General features: G+C 49.0%; 1 protein-coding gene across 1 annotated transcript in view; it reads left to right on the forward strand.

The window, feature by feature from the left end:
* LOC137157005 (peroxidasin homolog) overlaps window positions 1–13,452 on the forward strand; it is a 55,020-nt gene extending 41,568 nt beyond the window's left edge. Inside the window, exons 14-22 of the mRNA XM_067554086.1 lie at window positions 1,691–1,847; window positions 3,083–3,191; window positions 3,957–4,114; window positions 5,216–6,719; window positions 7,464–7,598; window positions 8,297–8,505; window positions 10,009–10,123; window positions 10,818–10,911; window positions 13,376–13,452. Coding sequence (XP_067410187.1) covers window positions 1,691–1,847; window positions 3,083–3,191; window positions 3,957–4,114; window positions 5,216–6,719; window positions 7,464–7,598; window positions 8,297–8,505; window positions 10,009–10,123; window positions 10,818–10,911; window positions 13,376–13,402 — 2,508 coding nt within the window. The 3' untranslated portion in view covers window positions 13,403–13,452. The remainder of the gene's footprint in view (window positions 1–1,690; window positions 1,848–3,082; window positions 3,192–3,956; window positions 4,115–5,215; window positions 6,720–7,463; window positions 7,599–8,296; window positions 8,506–10,008; window positions 10,124–10,817; window positions 10,912–13,375) is intronic.
* Window positions 13,453–16,738: the final 3,286 nt, after the last annotated feature.

Consider the following 16,738-nt stretch of genomic DNA (forward strand, 5'->3'; position numbering starts at 1 on the left):
TCCCTGCCCATCCTGGCTAATAGCCATTAATGAACCTATTCTCCACAAATTTATCTAGCTCTTTTTTTAATCCTTTTATAGTCTTGGCCTTCGCTACATCCTCTGGCAAGGAGTTCCACAGGTTGACTGTGCGTTGTGTGACGAAATACTTCCTTTTGTTTGTTTTTAAACCTGCTGCCTATTAATTTAATTGGATGATTCCTACTTCTTGTGTTATGAAAAGCGGTAAATAATACTTCCTTATTCACTGTCTCCCCACCACTCATGATTTTATAGACCTCTATCATTCTCCCCCTTAGTTGTCTCTTTTCCAAGCTGAAAAGTCCCAGTCTCTCTTCATGTGTTAGTTGTTCCATACCTCTAACCATTTTTGTTGCCCTTTTCTGTACCTTTTCCACTTCCAATATATCTTTTTTGAGATGGGGCAACCAGATCTGCACCCAGTATTCAAGGTGTGGGTGTATCATGGATTTTTATAGTGGCAGCATGGTATTTTGTATGTCATTATCTGTCCCTTTCCTAATGGTTCCTAAAATTCTGTTAGCTTTTTTGACTGCCACTGCACATTGAGTGGAAGTTTTCAGAGAACTACCCATGATGACTGCAAAATCTCTTTCTTGAGTGGTAACAGGTAATTTAAACCCCATCACTTTGTATGTAGAGTTGAGATTGTTTTCCAGTGTGCATTACTTTGAACTTACCATCTGCCGTTTTGTTGCCCCGTCACCCACTTTTGGGAGATCTCTTTGTAGTTCTTGGCAATCAGCTTTGGACTTAACTATCTTGAGTAGTTTCGTGTCATCTGCAAATTTTGCCATTTTATTGTTTACCCTGATTTCCAGGTCATTTATGAATATGTTGAACAGCACTGGTCCCAGTACAGATCCCTGGGGGACATTGCTGTTTACCTCTCTCCATTCTGAAAACTGACCATTTATTCCTAGTCTTTATTTCCTATTGTTTAACCAGTTATTGATCCAGGAGAGGACCTTCCCTCTTACCCCTATGACTGCTTACTTTACTTAAGAGCCATGGTGTGGGAACTAGTCACAGGCTTTCTGAAAGTCCAACTACACTATATTCACTGGATCACCCTTGTCCACATGCTTGTTGATCCCCCTAAAAACTCTAATGGATTGGTGAGGCACAATTTTCCCTTTGCAAAAGCCATGTTGACTCTTTCCCAACATATCGTGTTCATTTATGTGTCTAAGAATTCTGTTCTTTACTACAGTTGCAAACAATTTGCCAAGTGCTGAAGTTAGGCTTACTCGCCTGTAATTGCCAGGATCGTCTCTGGAGCCTTTTTAAAAACTTGGTGTTAGATTAGCTACCTTCCAGTCATCTGGTACCGAGGCTGATTTAAACGATCGGTTACATACCACAGTTACTATTTTTGCAATTTCATATCTGCGCTCCTTCAGAACTGTATAACGTGTTTGGGAGCAGAAGGAGGTGGAAAGCTGGATGGGAGTGTAACTAGTCAGAAGAATTGCTGGGGATAGGGTGAGGGGTAAGAAGGCTGTTTGTCCTTTTTTGCTCTCCAATTCCTTTTCTGTGTTGCACAGAGTTATCCTGACATCTGCTGGCCATGTCAATCAATGACAGCTGTGTGTGTTTCCTGGCCAGAGCAGAGTCTAGCTGAGGGATTCTCTCTGAAACGTCTTCCTGTCTTTGGATCATGCCACAGGAGGGTATTCAGATCACAGAAAGCGGCAAGTTCCACGTAAGTCAAGATGGGACCCTTTCCATTCGAGACGTAGGAGTGGCTGATCAGGGAAGATACGAGTGCATAGCAAGGAATACTTTTGGATTCACGTCCAGCACCATGCAGCTGACCATCACTGGTACTGTGATCCTTGGCTTTCGCTCTGCAATGTTCTGTCTTTCTCTTGCTCTCAGCGTGCCCCTCTGCTTATATAGTTCCTGTGTGGATGCCTGTACATTTAGAGGATAATTATGCCACTCCTTTAGCTTCCTTATGGGAAGGTCATGCAGACACATGGGGCTTGCAAAAGGATGGGAGACTGAAAACAGCTCTTCCAATTCAATTGCAAGTGTGTAAATGCTTGCTTATAGCCCTAAGCCACAGGGGGAGGGAGCCATTTTTCCAACCAGTGGGCTGTGTAGAACAGGGAAGGATAAACAGAGGTTGTAACAAGTAGCAGCCAGAGAGGTAACACTCACCTGTCAATCAGACCAGAGGTCAAGCATCCCGGCTGTACCTTGGAGAGAAGGAAAGAATCAAGGTGGAAAAAAATTGGAAGCAAATCACGGGAGGTTTAAAAGCTCCAACAAAGCGTCGCATTTCTCAAGCACGCAGGGGTGAATAGCACCCATCGCGAACCATTTATTAGATTAAATTAGATTAGCCTCCTTTTCTGTGCACGAATTGATTGTGAGGTGTTTAGGATGGCCTCTAACTTCTTTGCAGTTTGGAATCAGTCCCAGGATAATTTCTGTGATTTGTTCGCGATTGGTAACTTGTTTTCCAACAGCACGTTGTGTGTCAGTTCCTAATGTCAATATCCAAATCTGAGCTGGGTTGATTACCTTTGACATGCTGGCCACACGGTATCGTGTTTGGTTCTTGAATGGGTGGGGGGAAATCTTAGGGAATGTCTGTGCAGCAATCAGGAGGTGCTTTGATCTAGCTAGGTTTCTGAAATGCGTACCCATGCTTGCATACTCATGTGAAAGAACTCACTCTTGCTCTGAATGTACCTGGCAGTTAACGTGCTCTTTAGAAGATCTGTGAACATGAAAGTGGGGCAACTTCAGCTGAAGCAAATTCAGGTATTTTATGCAAGCGAATGTTCACAGACCAAAATCGTGGGGTGCTTCCCTAGGTCTAAGAGGGCATGTTGTCATCCTGCTGTATGCTGGGGCAGTGATTTCAGCTCATCACTGTCCTGCAAACTGAGACACAAACCTACCCCAAGTTGTTTATGATGGTACATGGCAATAATGTTCTGTTTTGTGGTGGACACTGATGCGTAGACTCACCAAATCCTCTCAGGGTTGGAAAACAGAGGAAAACGAAGTCATTTAATTTCCTTATTCTCTCTTGATTCTTTGAAAGCCACGGACGTTGGTCGGAGTGGTGACACCTTTGTAGCCACGTCAATCCAGGAAGCCATCAGCAGTGTGGACCATGCAATCAATTCAACGCGCACCGAGCTGTTTAGCAAGTAAGCCTGGGGAGAAGATCTGAGCTGCAGAAGCAGCAGCAGATCGAGATCAGAAATATATTGGGTGGCGATGCTCTGAAAGCATGTGCTCTAATTCCATCTCAGGTTTCTGGTCAATCAAGCTAGTAAACATAGGCTCAGTAGCAGGGTAAAAATTCATAACGGGGAGGAGATCCGTTTGTCTGTGGAATTGTCTTACAAAGAAGCCCCATCTCTCAAGTCGTTTGAGACTGAGCCAAGTCTTTGACTCTGTTTTATGAGAGACAATAGAAGTGGAAGAGGAATGGGATTGTAATCTTGAGCTGTTCAAAGAGACAGAGCACACAAAACAATTAGGGGTCAGCACAGTCATTGTATAAACGCAGGTGACTTAGTGCAACGTGGGGCAGTAAAGCAGGCCCCAAAAAATTATCTTCACTTTTTTTCTTGTTGAAAAACGGTTTTAGATGAAATGGAAATTGCACCCAAATAAATCATTTTAATTGAACATTTTGGGGTTTTCAAAGGAAAACCAAAAATGTTTGGCCTTAAGCCAAAATGTTATGGTGTTCAGGTGCCAAAAACTGAACATTTTTAAGGTTTCAGGTTTTGCAGGGGCAGTGGGAGACAAACCGTTTCAAAGACAAATTTTTGTGAAAATGAAACACTTTCATGTTCATCAAAATTTTTCATTGGGCGTGGAGGGGGTGGGGGGGAGAGAATCCTTTCCTGATCAGCTCCCGTGGGGCAGACAAGTTGGATTGCTAACATGTACTATTACTCCAGGCGACCCAAAACTTCCAATGACTTGCTGGCACTCTTCCGTTACCCCCGGGACCCTTACACCATCGAAACAGCACGGGCTGGTGAGATCTTCGAAAGAACCTTGCAGCTGATCCAAGACCATGTCCAGCAGGGACTGATCGTGGACATGAATAGCACGGGTATGACAGGTTATTTCTGATCTGACAGGGGAACATCAGAAAATTCACAGGTAGAATACAGTTAAAAAACAGCAACACCGGACTGTTGAAAGGTGGGAAATCAGAACATTGTGCTAAAAGTTCAAAACACTTAAATATCAGTATGTGGAGAAATAGACTGTCCAGGATCCAACACCAATGATTAACTCTGTCCCTTATCCCAACCATTGTCTTCCATCCAACTTTCAGCGACAGGTCTGAGCAGCATATAATGCCCTGGAAAGTGAGGAAGCATGGCCCAATGGTTAAGGCCTGGGTTCAAATCCCCACTCCACCACAGACTCCTTGAGTGACCTAGGGCACGTCACTTAGGCCTGGTCTACACCTCTAATTTAGGTCAACCTAGCTACATGTCTCAGGGCTTTGAAAATGTCAGCCTCCTGAGAGACGTGGGTAAGATGATCTAAGCTCCGGTGTAGACCCTGCTAGGTCAATGGAAGAGTTCTTCCATCAACCTAACTACTGCTCTGAACGGGGGGGGGGGTGGATTTACTACGGTGACGGAAAAACCCCTTCTGTCTCTGGAGCAAGTGTTTACACTAAAGCGGAGTAGCTGTAGCTATACCACTGTGGCACTCGAAGTGTAGACTCTCTAGTCTCTCTTGTGTCTCAGTTCCTCATTTTGTTAAGTGGGGGTAATGCCTTCCTACTCCGCAGGGCTGCTGTGAGGATACATACATTAAAGATCATGAGGCGCTCAGATGGCAGCCGTATTATTACGATAAAGACATAAAAACAAACCCACGTATTGATTAGGGACTGGAAACCAGAGCCACCCTCATGGCCCGGCCCAGACACCACAATGTAATGACCCTCTCTGTAATGTTTATACCATACCCTGCCTCTTCTGCCGCTCTGTGATGGAGCCAGCACCTCACTATGCTTCCTTCACCCTTCCACAATCAGTCACAGACCCTCATCCACACACAGGCCAGCGATCAAATTGTCCTTGTCCACCCTGAGACCACTGATGACAGATCACGAGGAGCCCTTGTGCAGGGCGGCAGGGTGTGTGTCTGTGATGACTGTGCTCTAATGAATTGCTTTGGGATTCTCTCCCAGGCTACCGTTACAATGACCTGGTCTCCCCTCGCTACCTGAACGTGATCGCCAATTTGTCCGGCTGCTCCGCCCACCGCCGCACGCCCAACTGCTCCGACATCTGTTTCCACAAGCGATACAGGACCCATGACGGCTCCTGCAACAATCTCCAGCACCCCATGTGGGGCGCGTCCCTCACGGCCTTCCAGCGCCTCCTCAAGCCGGCCTACCAGAATGGCTTTAACCTGCCGCGGGGCTTCTCTTTGGCGGAGGACTCCAGGGAGCTGCCCCTGCCGCTCCCTCGTCTCGTCTCCACTGCCATGATAGGGACAGAGACCATCACCTCCGACGACCAGTTCACACACATGCTCATGCAGTGGGGCCAGTTCCTGGACCACGACATGGACCAGACGGTGGCAGCCATTAGCATGTCGCGGTTCTCGGACGGGGCGCCCTGCAGCGAGGTGTGCACCAATGACCCTCCGTGCTTCTCGGTCATGATCCCGGAGAACGACCCCCGGGTGAGGAACGGGCGCTGCATGTTCTTTGCCCGCTCCAGCCCCGTGTGCGGCAGCGGGATGACCTCCCTGCTGATGAATTCCGTCTACGCCAGGGAGCAGATCAACCACCTGACCTCTTACATTGACGCCTCCAACGTCTACGGCAGCACGGAGCAGGAGTCTCAGGAACTGAGGGACCTGAGCAGCCAGAGGGGGTTGCTGAAGCAAGGGCAGGTGGTGCCCAGCTCGGGGAAACATCTCCTGCCATTTGCAGTGGGGCCACCCACCGAGTGCATGAGGGACGAGAACGAGAGCCCCGTGCCGTGCTTCCTGGCCGGGGATCACCGTGCCAACGAGCAGCTGGGCCTCACAGCCATGCACACCCTCTGGTTCCGGGAGCACAACCGGGTCGCCACCGTGCTGCAGGCCCTGAATCCCCACTGGGACGGGGACACGCTCTACCACGAGGCGCGCAAAATTGTGGGTGCCCAGATGCAGCACATCACCTACGCGCACTGGCTCCCCAAGATCCTGGGGGAAGCTGGCATGAAGGTGCTGGGCGAATACAAAGGCTATGACCCCAACATCAATGCTGGAATCCTCAACGCCTTCGCCACCGCTGCCTTCCGGTTCGGGCACACGCTGATCAACCCCATCCTGTATCGGCTGAATGAAACCTTCCAGCCCATCCGCCAAGGCCACGTCCCCCTCCACAAGGCCTTCTTCTCCCCTTTCCGGATCACCCAGGAAGGAGGGATCGACCCCCTCCTCCGCGGTCTGTTTGGGGTCCCTGGGAAAATGCGGGTCCCCTCTGAGCTCCTGAACATGGAGCTGACTGAGAAACTCTTCTCCATGGCACACTCCGTCTCGCTGGATCTGGCAGCAATCAACATCCAGAGGGGGAGGGACCACGGCATCCCACCGTATAATGACTTCAGGGTCTTCTGCAACCTCTCGTCTGCACAGGAGTTTGAAGACCTCAGGAACGAGATCAAAAACCTGGAGATCAGGGAAAAGCTCAGGAGGTACCGTGGTTAGGACCGTGAGATCAGTCGACCAATAGTATTACCCTCCCCTGACACCTATCAGCTGATCTGCTCTACTGTGATGGGGTTCAGAAGCCAGGGTGAGGTCCATGGCATAACAACTGGAATAGAATAGATACCTGGACATTTCCAAGCGCGCAATCCCTTACTTCTCAACCACTGGTACTGTATGACCGTGGTGCCCAACCTTTCTATACCACTGCTCCCCTTTCAGAAGTGTGAAGTCCAAGTATGTAACTTAGCTTCACACAGCCCCCTGTGACAGGGGATCCCGGGCAATTACCCTGCTTGCCACCCCCTAATGCCAGTCCTGCATTCGCAACCCTTCCCACCACCCAAAAAAGCCATCCCACAACCCCCAGGTTGAGAAACCCTGATCTAGACGAGTTGACCTATCCACTGGAAGACCTCTGCATACCCCTGGTTGAGAACCACTGCTGTATGAAAAAATATCGGGGGATTGGTATGTTACTCTTTGGGTATCAACACTGAGTTCCTAGTAGCTATTCTGCAAGAGGACTAAATTGCCTGTTCTCTGTCTTAGCTACCACTCCTTACTGCTGAGTTAGGCCCTCCCTCCTATCGTCTTGGTGGCCCACTCGAGTTACTGTCCAAAGGTTGCCCAGATGAGATCCTTGCACTCAAATTCCTATTACAGCGACGCCATCTGAGATTGCTCTCCACCATCTGATGATCTTTCCCTTTTTGCTTCTTACTGTGCAGCTTATATGGGACCACCAAAAACATTGACCTGTTTCCAGCACTGATGGTGGAAGATCTTGTCCCTGGGACCAGAGTCGGGCCAGCACTGATGTGCCTGTTAGCAACGCAGTTCAGAAGACTCAGAGATGGGGATAGGTACCACCATCTCAGCTCAAACCGAAGCCCCCAGAATTCCAGTTGGGGAGATCACTCCTCTTCGGGGGGATGTGGAGGGAACAATTCCTGGTTTCCCTTGGATGCAAGAGCTGGGATGGTTCTTTGGGTAGGAGCATAAGGAGGTTGGGCAGGCTCTGTTCTCCTCCATTCAATGCATCCACTCAAGGGCCTGTGGCAGTCCAGGCACCTTATCCTGCTCTTACTTAAAGATTCATTCACTTGGGCTTCCCTGGTACTTTCAAGGTTCTGAAGTTGTCATCTGCTGCCTCTGAAGTGGAAACACCTGAAAAGGGCTGTGTGGGCAGGGGCGGGAGCTTAATTCTGGGGGAGTTTGGTGCATGTGGAGGCAGTAATACCGCTGACCGTGCTGGTTACCCACAGAAAGAATGCAGGCAGGGACTGTGTGAACCATGGCATCTCGCGCCGAACCTGCTACACTATAGTTATTGCAGTTCTGGCTTGAGATGGAGCTGGTTATACTACGCGTCCCATAGAGAGGGGACGGGTGGGACTTGAACAGTCACCTTCTAAGGCCTGTGAGCCCATCCGACTCAAGGCCACTTAAGCCACAAGTTAAGCTCCGGTCCTGAAATGCAAACGCTTGCGTCCATCTTGGCCTTTCCTCACCCCGCATTCCTCTTGTTCTCCGTGATGCCATGTGTTGCAATCCCCTGTAGGTTTTGGTACGGGAATCCCGGAGTCTTCACCCCGGCCCAGGTGACTCAGCTAAGACAGACGTCCTTGGCCCGCATCATCTGCGACAACAGCGACCACATCCAGCGGCTCCAGACAGACGTGTTCCGGGTGGCGTCCTACCCCCAGGGCGTGGTCAGCTGCGAGGAGATCCCGGCGGTTGATCTCCGCATGTGGCAGGACTGCTGCGAAGGTGGGCGCAGTGACGCTGTTTTGCTAATCGGCACGTTGGCCCGGGCTGGGATGAGTCCCGCTAAAAGAGATACAAGGGATGATTTTATTACGCAGTAAGCCACAACTCAGCTTATCATTACGTCCAACAGGTATTGCTGTAGTGCTGAGGACAACCCACTTGTATTTAGGCAGGGGTCTCAAAACATGATGGGTTCACCCTCTCCTTGAACCTAGCATTTCTGGTTCTGCAGCCAGCTGATCCCCAGCGGCCTCCTGGACTCCAGCCCTTAGTTCAAGTGGAGCGTTCGAATGACCAAAGCATGGTGCCGAAAAAATAGCTGGCCACTATAGCAGGGACCGGCTGGAGTCCCCACGGGGAGGCGGCTGCTGCTGCTGCTGCAGTTTGTTCTGGGCAAGTGGGAAGGTTGGGAGGTGGAGCTGGTGAGAGAGATTTGCCCGTGCCAAGCCATGGGAATTAGTGAAGAGGGGAAGAAGGCAAAAGCGGGAAGAGAATCCAGAAACTCTCTGAATTGGCGCCTTATTATTCCCAGGCTCCTCTGAGCCGTCAAGATCCCTCCTGGATCCCCTTCCCCCCTTTCGCCCTGACAGCATCATGTCAGAAACACGGCCCTTCCAGCTGAGAAGGGCCGCACTGGTGGACGGACCCTGGAGACCGTCAGCGCCGCTCCTTGCCACGCTGTTGAATGCTGTGCGAGCGCTCGCTCCTTCCCCCTCCACACGCTGCTACCAGCCCCGAGAGTGACTGACCAGGCGTGGGCATCAAACCCCACCCTCCCTGGCCAGTGCTGGAGGAGTAAGGCTTGATCTTGAAAGGGGAGGGACTGAGCTGCCGTAACGGGCACTCACTTCTGGGGGAGTGGAAGCAGCTCAGCCCCTCGCGGGGTCAGGCCATTGGGTCCCTTTTGAATCAGCGTAACTCAGCCTGGAGCATCCCAGGAAAGGCTGGGTCTCCTGATGGTAGAGTGATCGCCCGGGACCTGCAAACTTGGCTCTCTCGTCTCCATAGGGAAGGATGCAGAAGCCCCTGCATAAATTGTATGTCCTGGAAACCCCATTGGACAGATTCTTTAGTAAGCTAATTTATGCTGCAACCTGCCCATCGCGCCTTGCTGGTGCATCCGTGGCCCCCTGGCAGGCCCACCTCCCCCCAGCCCAGGTGCACATCAGAGGAGAAAGGGGGCACGGTGAAGCCATACTCAATAACCTCAGTCCTGAACTGGCACCGGATCCATTCAGGCTGCGGTTTTAGGTGGCACTGGGGGGCCAGCATTCGGAATGGGGGCGTGGAAATGGCTCTCTGATGCTCTCACCCTGGTTCTCCAGCTTGGGAGAGGAACAACTCAGAGCGGTTGTGTGTAATTGTTATGGATGCACATAGGCTGATGAAGGCTGTTATGCTGAGTGGAGAGAGTTGGGGGGGGGGCGGGGGAGAAGCTCGTGCCAAAATGGCACGGCTTTCAGACCGAGCAGTCGCTCCAAACTCTCCTTTCCCTTCCTCCAGACTGCAGAACCAGAGGGCAATTCAATGCTCTTTCTCACCAATTCCGGAGCAAGAGGTCTCCCGGATTCAGCTACCCAGAAGAAAACCCTTCCAAACACAACCCTGCCATCCCAAGGTGCGGGACCTCTGCCTCTATGGCCTTCTCTTTCTCTAGGGTCAGGAGGTTTTTAATTTTGTGTGTGTGTGTGTGTGTGCGTGCGCGCGCGTGTGCCAGTCTGCCCTGAGGACCAGACTGCAGGGATATTTGCAAAACTAAATATATCAAATGATAAAGTGACAGAACTATACCTAACGGAATAAACTGCTTTGTGCATGCAGAGTGCTCAATTTCTGTTCAGATCAGCGCTGTGGTGCTGTTTAATATGGAGCTGTTTGAAAGGAACTGTGATATTGCACAAATACAAACTCCAAGCCTGATCCAAAGCCGACTGAAGATGGTAGGAGCCTTTCTGCTGATTTCAGTGAGAGTTGGATCGGGTCCTGTGTTATTGACAGTAAATATGCAGGTATTTTGTGCTGCTCCTTTCCTGTGACGTTTCATAGCCGGGTGAGAGCACAGTGAAAGCAAGAGATAAAGAGCATTGTAGGGGTAGATTTTCAAAATCTTGGGGACTCTAAGGCCACCCACGCAAAAATTCTGCAATTGCACACCTAATTAGCACGTAGATTCACCACAGTGTAACACAAACACGTTAAACACAAAACCTGAATGTCCCGCCTGGGTCACACTTTTAAATACACACAGATCCAGGAAATTGAAGAGTAAACGTTTTTATCATAGCCTTTCCTTTCTCTGCCTCCGCTTACAGAAGGGAAGAGCCTTCTCCCGACCATTCTTCCCAGGAGGATCTCCAGTCTTTCGTGGCTGACCTGGAAAAGACCGTCTCTTCCCTACGGAAACAGGTAGGACTTTATAGAGGGCATGGGAGGAGGCTCCTGCAGGGTACAGATGTGCTGTTGAGGGCTCACCTTTCTCAGAATCCATCACAGTGGCCTGAGGTCCGGCCTCACATCTTCCACGAGGCTGCCCGGCCTTCTGGCTTGGCCAGAAATGCCTCCAGAATGGGATTTCTTCTCAGCGCCCCTCTGCATCAGCTGTGACCCAGAAGTGCAGAGGCGTGTACAAATTGCCCTTGGCAGCAAGAACGAACCAGCCTCCTCCTGATCTCAGAAATGCCCAGGGTGCGTTTTGGTGGGGAGAGGGGCCGGGAGAATTCCCCACCTGGGAGCTGGTGCTATCTTTGTCCTGCTGTCCCAGGTCACCGCATTAGAAGGTCAGCTGAGATGGCGGCATAGAAGCACTAACGAATATAGACGGTGGAAGAAGACGGGAGAGAAACGGTGAAAAAGACGACCACCCCATCTGCTAATGTGAGGTCAGAGCCTGGCTGCGGGGCTGCCAGCATGGGAGGGAGTGCAGGGAAAGATAGATAGATAGGAAACAGACTGCTGATCGTCATTATTATTTGTATTATCGTAGCACCTAGGAGCCCTAGGTGTGGAGTGGGACCCCGCGGTGCTGGGCGCTGTACAAACAGAACAAAAAGAAAGTCCCTGCCCCAAAGAGCTTATAGTTTCACAAACAGGAACCCCTTCACTGTGGGATGGCGCTGCCCATCAGACATCCCAGGGCCAAAAGGAGACAGATTCCACACCAGTGCAGCGCGTACCCAGGAGCTATTCTCTCTGGGGAGTAAATGTTGGGGAAGCCTATTTAGAAGGGATGAGGTTTACAACAGCCGACGGGGGAGATAAGTTCCTGAATAGCAATGGTAGAGGATAGAAGGGATAGCGAATACATTTGAGGGTTCTGCAGTCTTTGTTTTATTTGACCGGGGCTCTTACGTTGTTGTTTGCATTGCAATAACATCTAGAGGCGCTACCCCATTGTGCTAGGTGCTGTACAAACATATAGCAAAGAGATTATTCCTGCCCCAAAGAGTTTACAATCCACCCTTTCTCTTTTCCTCCTCCCTAGGTTATTTCAGGTGATCTGTACCCTTCACACTGCTCATCTCCCAGCCAATCTGCTCCACTCCAAGAGGGCCCCCGACATGCTGGCCAGTGAGAACTATCAACGTTCCCCCCAGTCTGACACCTTCTGCACCACTGCACCCCAGGGCAACTGTGCTTCTCCTGGTACTTGACCCTCCGCACTGACTGCGTAGAGCCCTGGAACCATCTTTGCACCCCTCCGCCTCAAGGGAAAGGTGTTCCTCCCAGCTTACGAACCTCTGCACTGCCCTGATTTAGGCACGCAAACCGGCACTCTGCCATGTGCTCCTAGGATGCCGCTTTTCACCAGCAGAGCCCTAGCTCAGAAAGTGGAGACAAGTTAAAACTGCTTCAGGGCCTCATCCTGTATGCTTTCCTCCTCCCACCACCACCGTCAGCTTTTGCAGCAGGTATTCCTAGTGTGCCCAAACCCAAGCCATTGGGGACATTGTGTATACAGCTCCACTTCGTCCAGACGAGCCGTCTCAGACAGCAGGGTCAGCAAGGATTTGGAAAATCTGATCTCGTGTTTTAAAGAAATCTCCTTGTTATGTAATTGAACAAACAAGAGCTCCGGGAAAGGCAAAGCGCTGCTGGCGCAGCCTGCAATTAGCACAAGCAGCGACAAGAAAACCCCACATCCTTTGGGGAATATTCCTTCCATGCCGGGCATGTAGTCAGATGCATGAGAATGCGGAGCTGGAAACAGAAGGGAGGTCAGCTTTCCCCTTGATGCTTTACTTCGTAAATCATTTTCAAACCAGTGGAATCTCCCAAATTAAATCTCTTCATGAGTCTGTGGTGACAAACGATTCCTTCACTCTGGACTGTGCGCTCCAAGTTTCTATGTTTTCGTGTTTTAGCTGGGTTTATGTTTCCATTCGTACCCTCATCCGGCTTTTAGCTGGAAGACGTATTTACAGCCTCAGCGTAATGGGACCTGACGCACGACCTCAGATAATTAAGTGTAATAGTCCTCTAGTTAATAGCCAGAAGTGGCTGGGCTCCGTCATTTAGCTACGCGGAGAATACTGTGTGCTGTATTTGATGCATTAATGAATGCAAAGTGTTCTTTGTATTTATTATTCCCAGGTGCTCCACAGCCAAACAAGAAATACGTAACCAGCTTTTGGAATCAACTTTGGAGGTGCTTGTTACTGGTGCTATAATTTATACCCATGTGATTCCATGGCAGCCCAGAACTTGAGTCAGTCCTGGGCAGATTGTTTTTGCTAAGAATATACTTGAGTCCTTAGTTGTTACCTCTGTTCTTGTCTTCGTCCCTTTCATTTCCCCATCCTGTATCCTCCTCCCACAGCACAAGGTTCATAAATTTTTACAGACTTTCGTATTCTTTTTTTCTTCTTTTTAGGCATGTTACAGAATCGAAGAGAACTAAAACAGCGGAGATGCCCCTGCTAGGAGTGGAAGTTATTAGGAAAATAAAATGATGCTAGAAAAGGGGTGTGGCTGATGAGAGTTTATCAACTTTCTTGGTGTGACAAGGTGGATGAGGTGATACCTTTTATTGGACCAACTTCTGTTAGTCTTCTGGACTCCTATTGGTCCAACAAAAGATATTACCTCACCCACCTTAATATCCTGGGACCAACACGGCCACAGCTGACCAGCAGATATATTTCTTGGTATGGGATTCTGAGTTTGTTGGGTGTACGTATGCAAGTGTCTGCTTGCAGGGATGGATATAAGCTACACCTTGACGGTAAGCTCAGCTCAGATGCAGTGTCTGGTTCTAAGTGGCATTTCTAATTTTCTACCTAGGGTAGAAATGGAGATTCAGGACCAAATCCTCAGCTGTTGTAAAACAACAACAGCTGACTTGATTTACACCATCAGAGGATCTGGCCCCATGAGACTTGACCGAGATCAGAGGGAGTTAGTCAATTATTCCCTGTCTCTTTCAGCAAACAACAAGCATCTACAGCCCTTGGTTAAAAATAGTAAGGGACAAATGTGCTGATGCTGACTGTCTAGTTTAAATGCCTAACAAGCAGGGCCAGAGTGAATTTTCTTCTTGATGTACACTGTTAATGAGTGGGAGCAGAGGAGAGCATAGTGTGAACAACAGCGTTATCAGAGGAGTTTTATATGCATTTCAGTGGGCAATGTTGGACTTGCTGTCTCCTCTGCCCCTCTTTGATTCCTGCACTTATGCTAGAAATAAGAAAAGCACCACTTGGTGAAACTAGATGAGGAGCAAATCCTCTCTCCAGAGCCCAGCGCTCATGCAGAGGATGCATGCTGGGCAGGCTGACGGGCAGACATTGATGGTGTGTTTCTTTCTTGTTGTTGAGCAGTGGGTGGCGTAAGTTCATGGTTACAGATCCACCGTCCTTCCTTCCTCACAGTTCCTATGCAGCCATATGGAATGACTCCTCCTGGAGCACAGCTGCAGGGTAGATGGGGAAAGGACACAAGCTGCATTCCACTCATGGCTCTCTGAGCTTTCAGCGTGAGGTGGGATGTCCCTAAAATCTGATCACGTTTCGGGGCAGGCAGTTTGGGTATCCTCAGAATCTTGGGGAGCGTGTTAGGAACATTGGCACCGAGCCATGTGATTTGCACACGTCGTTTTGCTACCCTGGGCCGCCGCTTCGTGTTGTTTTTTGGACCCCTACAGCCGTCCTCTGGGGTGGTCGGGCAATGGCAATTACCTCTCTGTACGTACCATGGGAAACCCAGTGTGATTTACTAAGGTGACGCCCTGAGACACATTTTTGCTCACAAAAAGCGAATTTACCAGCAAAATGAACTCGTGCGTGAATTTTTGCGCCCGCCATCAATGGACTTACAATAAGACAGTGACCGTGTGTGCACGCACGTGTAGGCATGTGTTCAATGCTGATGTTTCTGGTCACTCGGCAACCTGCTGGCCCCTCGTTGAGCAGCCCCGGGGCCTCTGGAACAACAGTCCATAGATTCGAAGGCCAGAATGCACCATTGTGATCACCTGGTCTGAACTCCCGTATAAACCCAGGCCACAGAGCTTCCCCAAATGACTTCCCAGAGCAGATCTTTTAGAAAAACATCCAATATCCAAGCCAGCACCTGGCAGCTTCAAAATAAGGGGGGAGGGGGAGATGATTACCAAATGCCTTTGCACCCAAGCAGCCAGTCTCAAAGGCTGGTCCTGTGGACCCATACCCTCGGGTGCTGTGAATCCTCATAACTCCACTGACTGAGGAGCTGACATTGGCCAAGTCAGCAGCATAAAGTGGAGGGATGCTTTACGTCAGGGACTGGAGGATTGGCTCCGTAAGGGACGTGATGTTCGAGAAACGTAACTTTATCATATATCCAGGTAAGCAGAGGGCTCGTGTGACAGAGTCTCTAAATGGTTCCCGTCAGTTAAAAGATGCAAATTCCTGGTGCCAAAGTCAAGTGAAAAGAAAAACCGAGATCTGGACAAAAGAGAGCGGTTTTCAGCTAAAATTATAGAGCTCTGGATTTTGTTAAAGTGGCTTTAAATTGAGCACTTAAGTGGTCTGAGTGCCACTTACTTGACAATGGGCACTTACGTTGTCTAGATTTTTCACTTTGTGATCCAAAGTTCCTCACTTAGGTGCTGTGGTTTTTGCCACCAGTGGCCTGGCTTTGCTACTTAAGTGTAAAATGCCACTTAAGTCATCGGCTTGTCACTTAAATGGTTATGAATTTGCCAATGCAGAAGTCTGGCTTTTGCTACTTAAAAGGTCTTAAGTTGACCGCGGAAGGCAGTGAAGAAGACTGAAGGGGTACACGTGAGAGGGAGGTTTTCAGCTAGATTTGAAAGGGACGGACGTTTATCATCTAAATGACCTTGAGTTTGCCACTGAAGAGATCTCTTATTTTCCATGTAATTCACATGTGGGGAACTAACAAAGGCCCAACTTGCAGCTACGTTTTATCTGTGAGGAACGTACGCCAAACAGGCAGAAAGGCAGATCCCAAGGGCAGGAGGGAAAGAAAAGGATGAACTTAAGGGGCACGTTTCAGACCACTTTGGTCACGCCAATTTAACAGCAAATTTAAGCCCTCTTAAGTGGCTGAGACCATTTAAATGACATAATTATTCAATAACCCGCCCTCCAAACCAATGCAGTGCAGCTCTCCCTCCCTCTCTTTTTTAAAAACCATTTCTTTCAAACAAACAATCTGCATCCTGAAAACGACCTGAAGTCAGCGATGGAGTCGCAGAGACAGTTGTAGCCAGGTTTCAATTCCATTTGAATTTTTTTATAATTTCTTTGGATAATATCCATGTTTAGTTCTGAGCATTGTTTGCTGATTTTAAAATTGCTGAGTTTACATTTTTACAGTGGTGGGTCATTCTGACGGGTCAGACCATCATTATTTCAGAACAGCAGATGTTGAGATTCAAAAAGTTAAATTTGTCTAACCGTTAAAACACAAGGTTAACATCACACATCGAAATATACAAAGTAAATAGCTTTAAATCAAAGTTTAAGTTCTCAAGCAGCATTTTTCTTACTTTGCCTGTCAGTGAATTACGGTTATCATCAATGGACTTCTTGTTGTTGTTGGTTTGTGTGTTGTGTGGTGAAATTGACGTCTACCAACATTTACCAATCTCATCCTTCCAAGCCTAACAACTATAGCAGAGGTGGTGTGGAAGAGCTAGTGTTCAGATAGAGGGAGAGCAGAGGACCTGGAGAGAAACATGCAAATCTCACTTACATGGAAACTTCATGCAAAAATCCATCTTATTTCATTG

Source organism: Emydura macquarii, unplaced genomic scaffold, assembly GCF_026122565.2.
Source record: "Emydura macquarii macquarii isolate MOO-44397 ecotype Brisbane River unplaced genomic scaffold, CSIRO-AGI_Emac_v2 contig_1483, whole genome shotgun sequence".
Classification (NCBI taxonomy): Eukaryota; Metazoa; Chordata; order Testudines; family Chelidae; genus Emydura; species Emydura macquarii.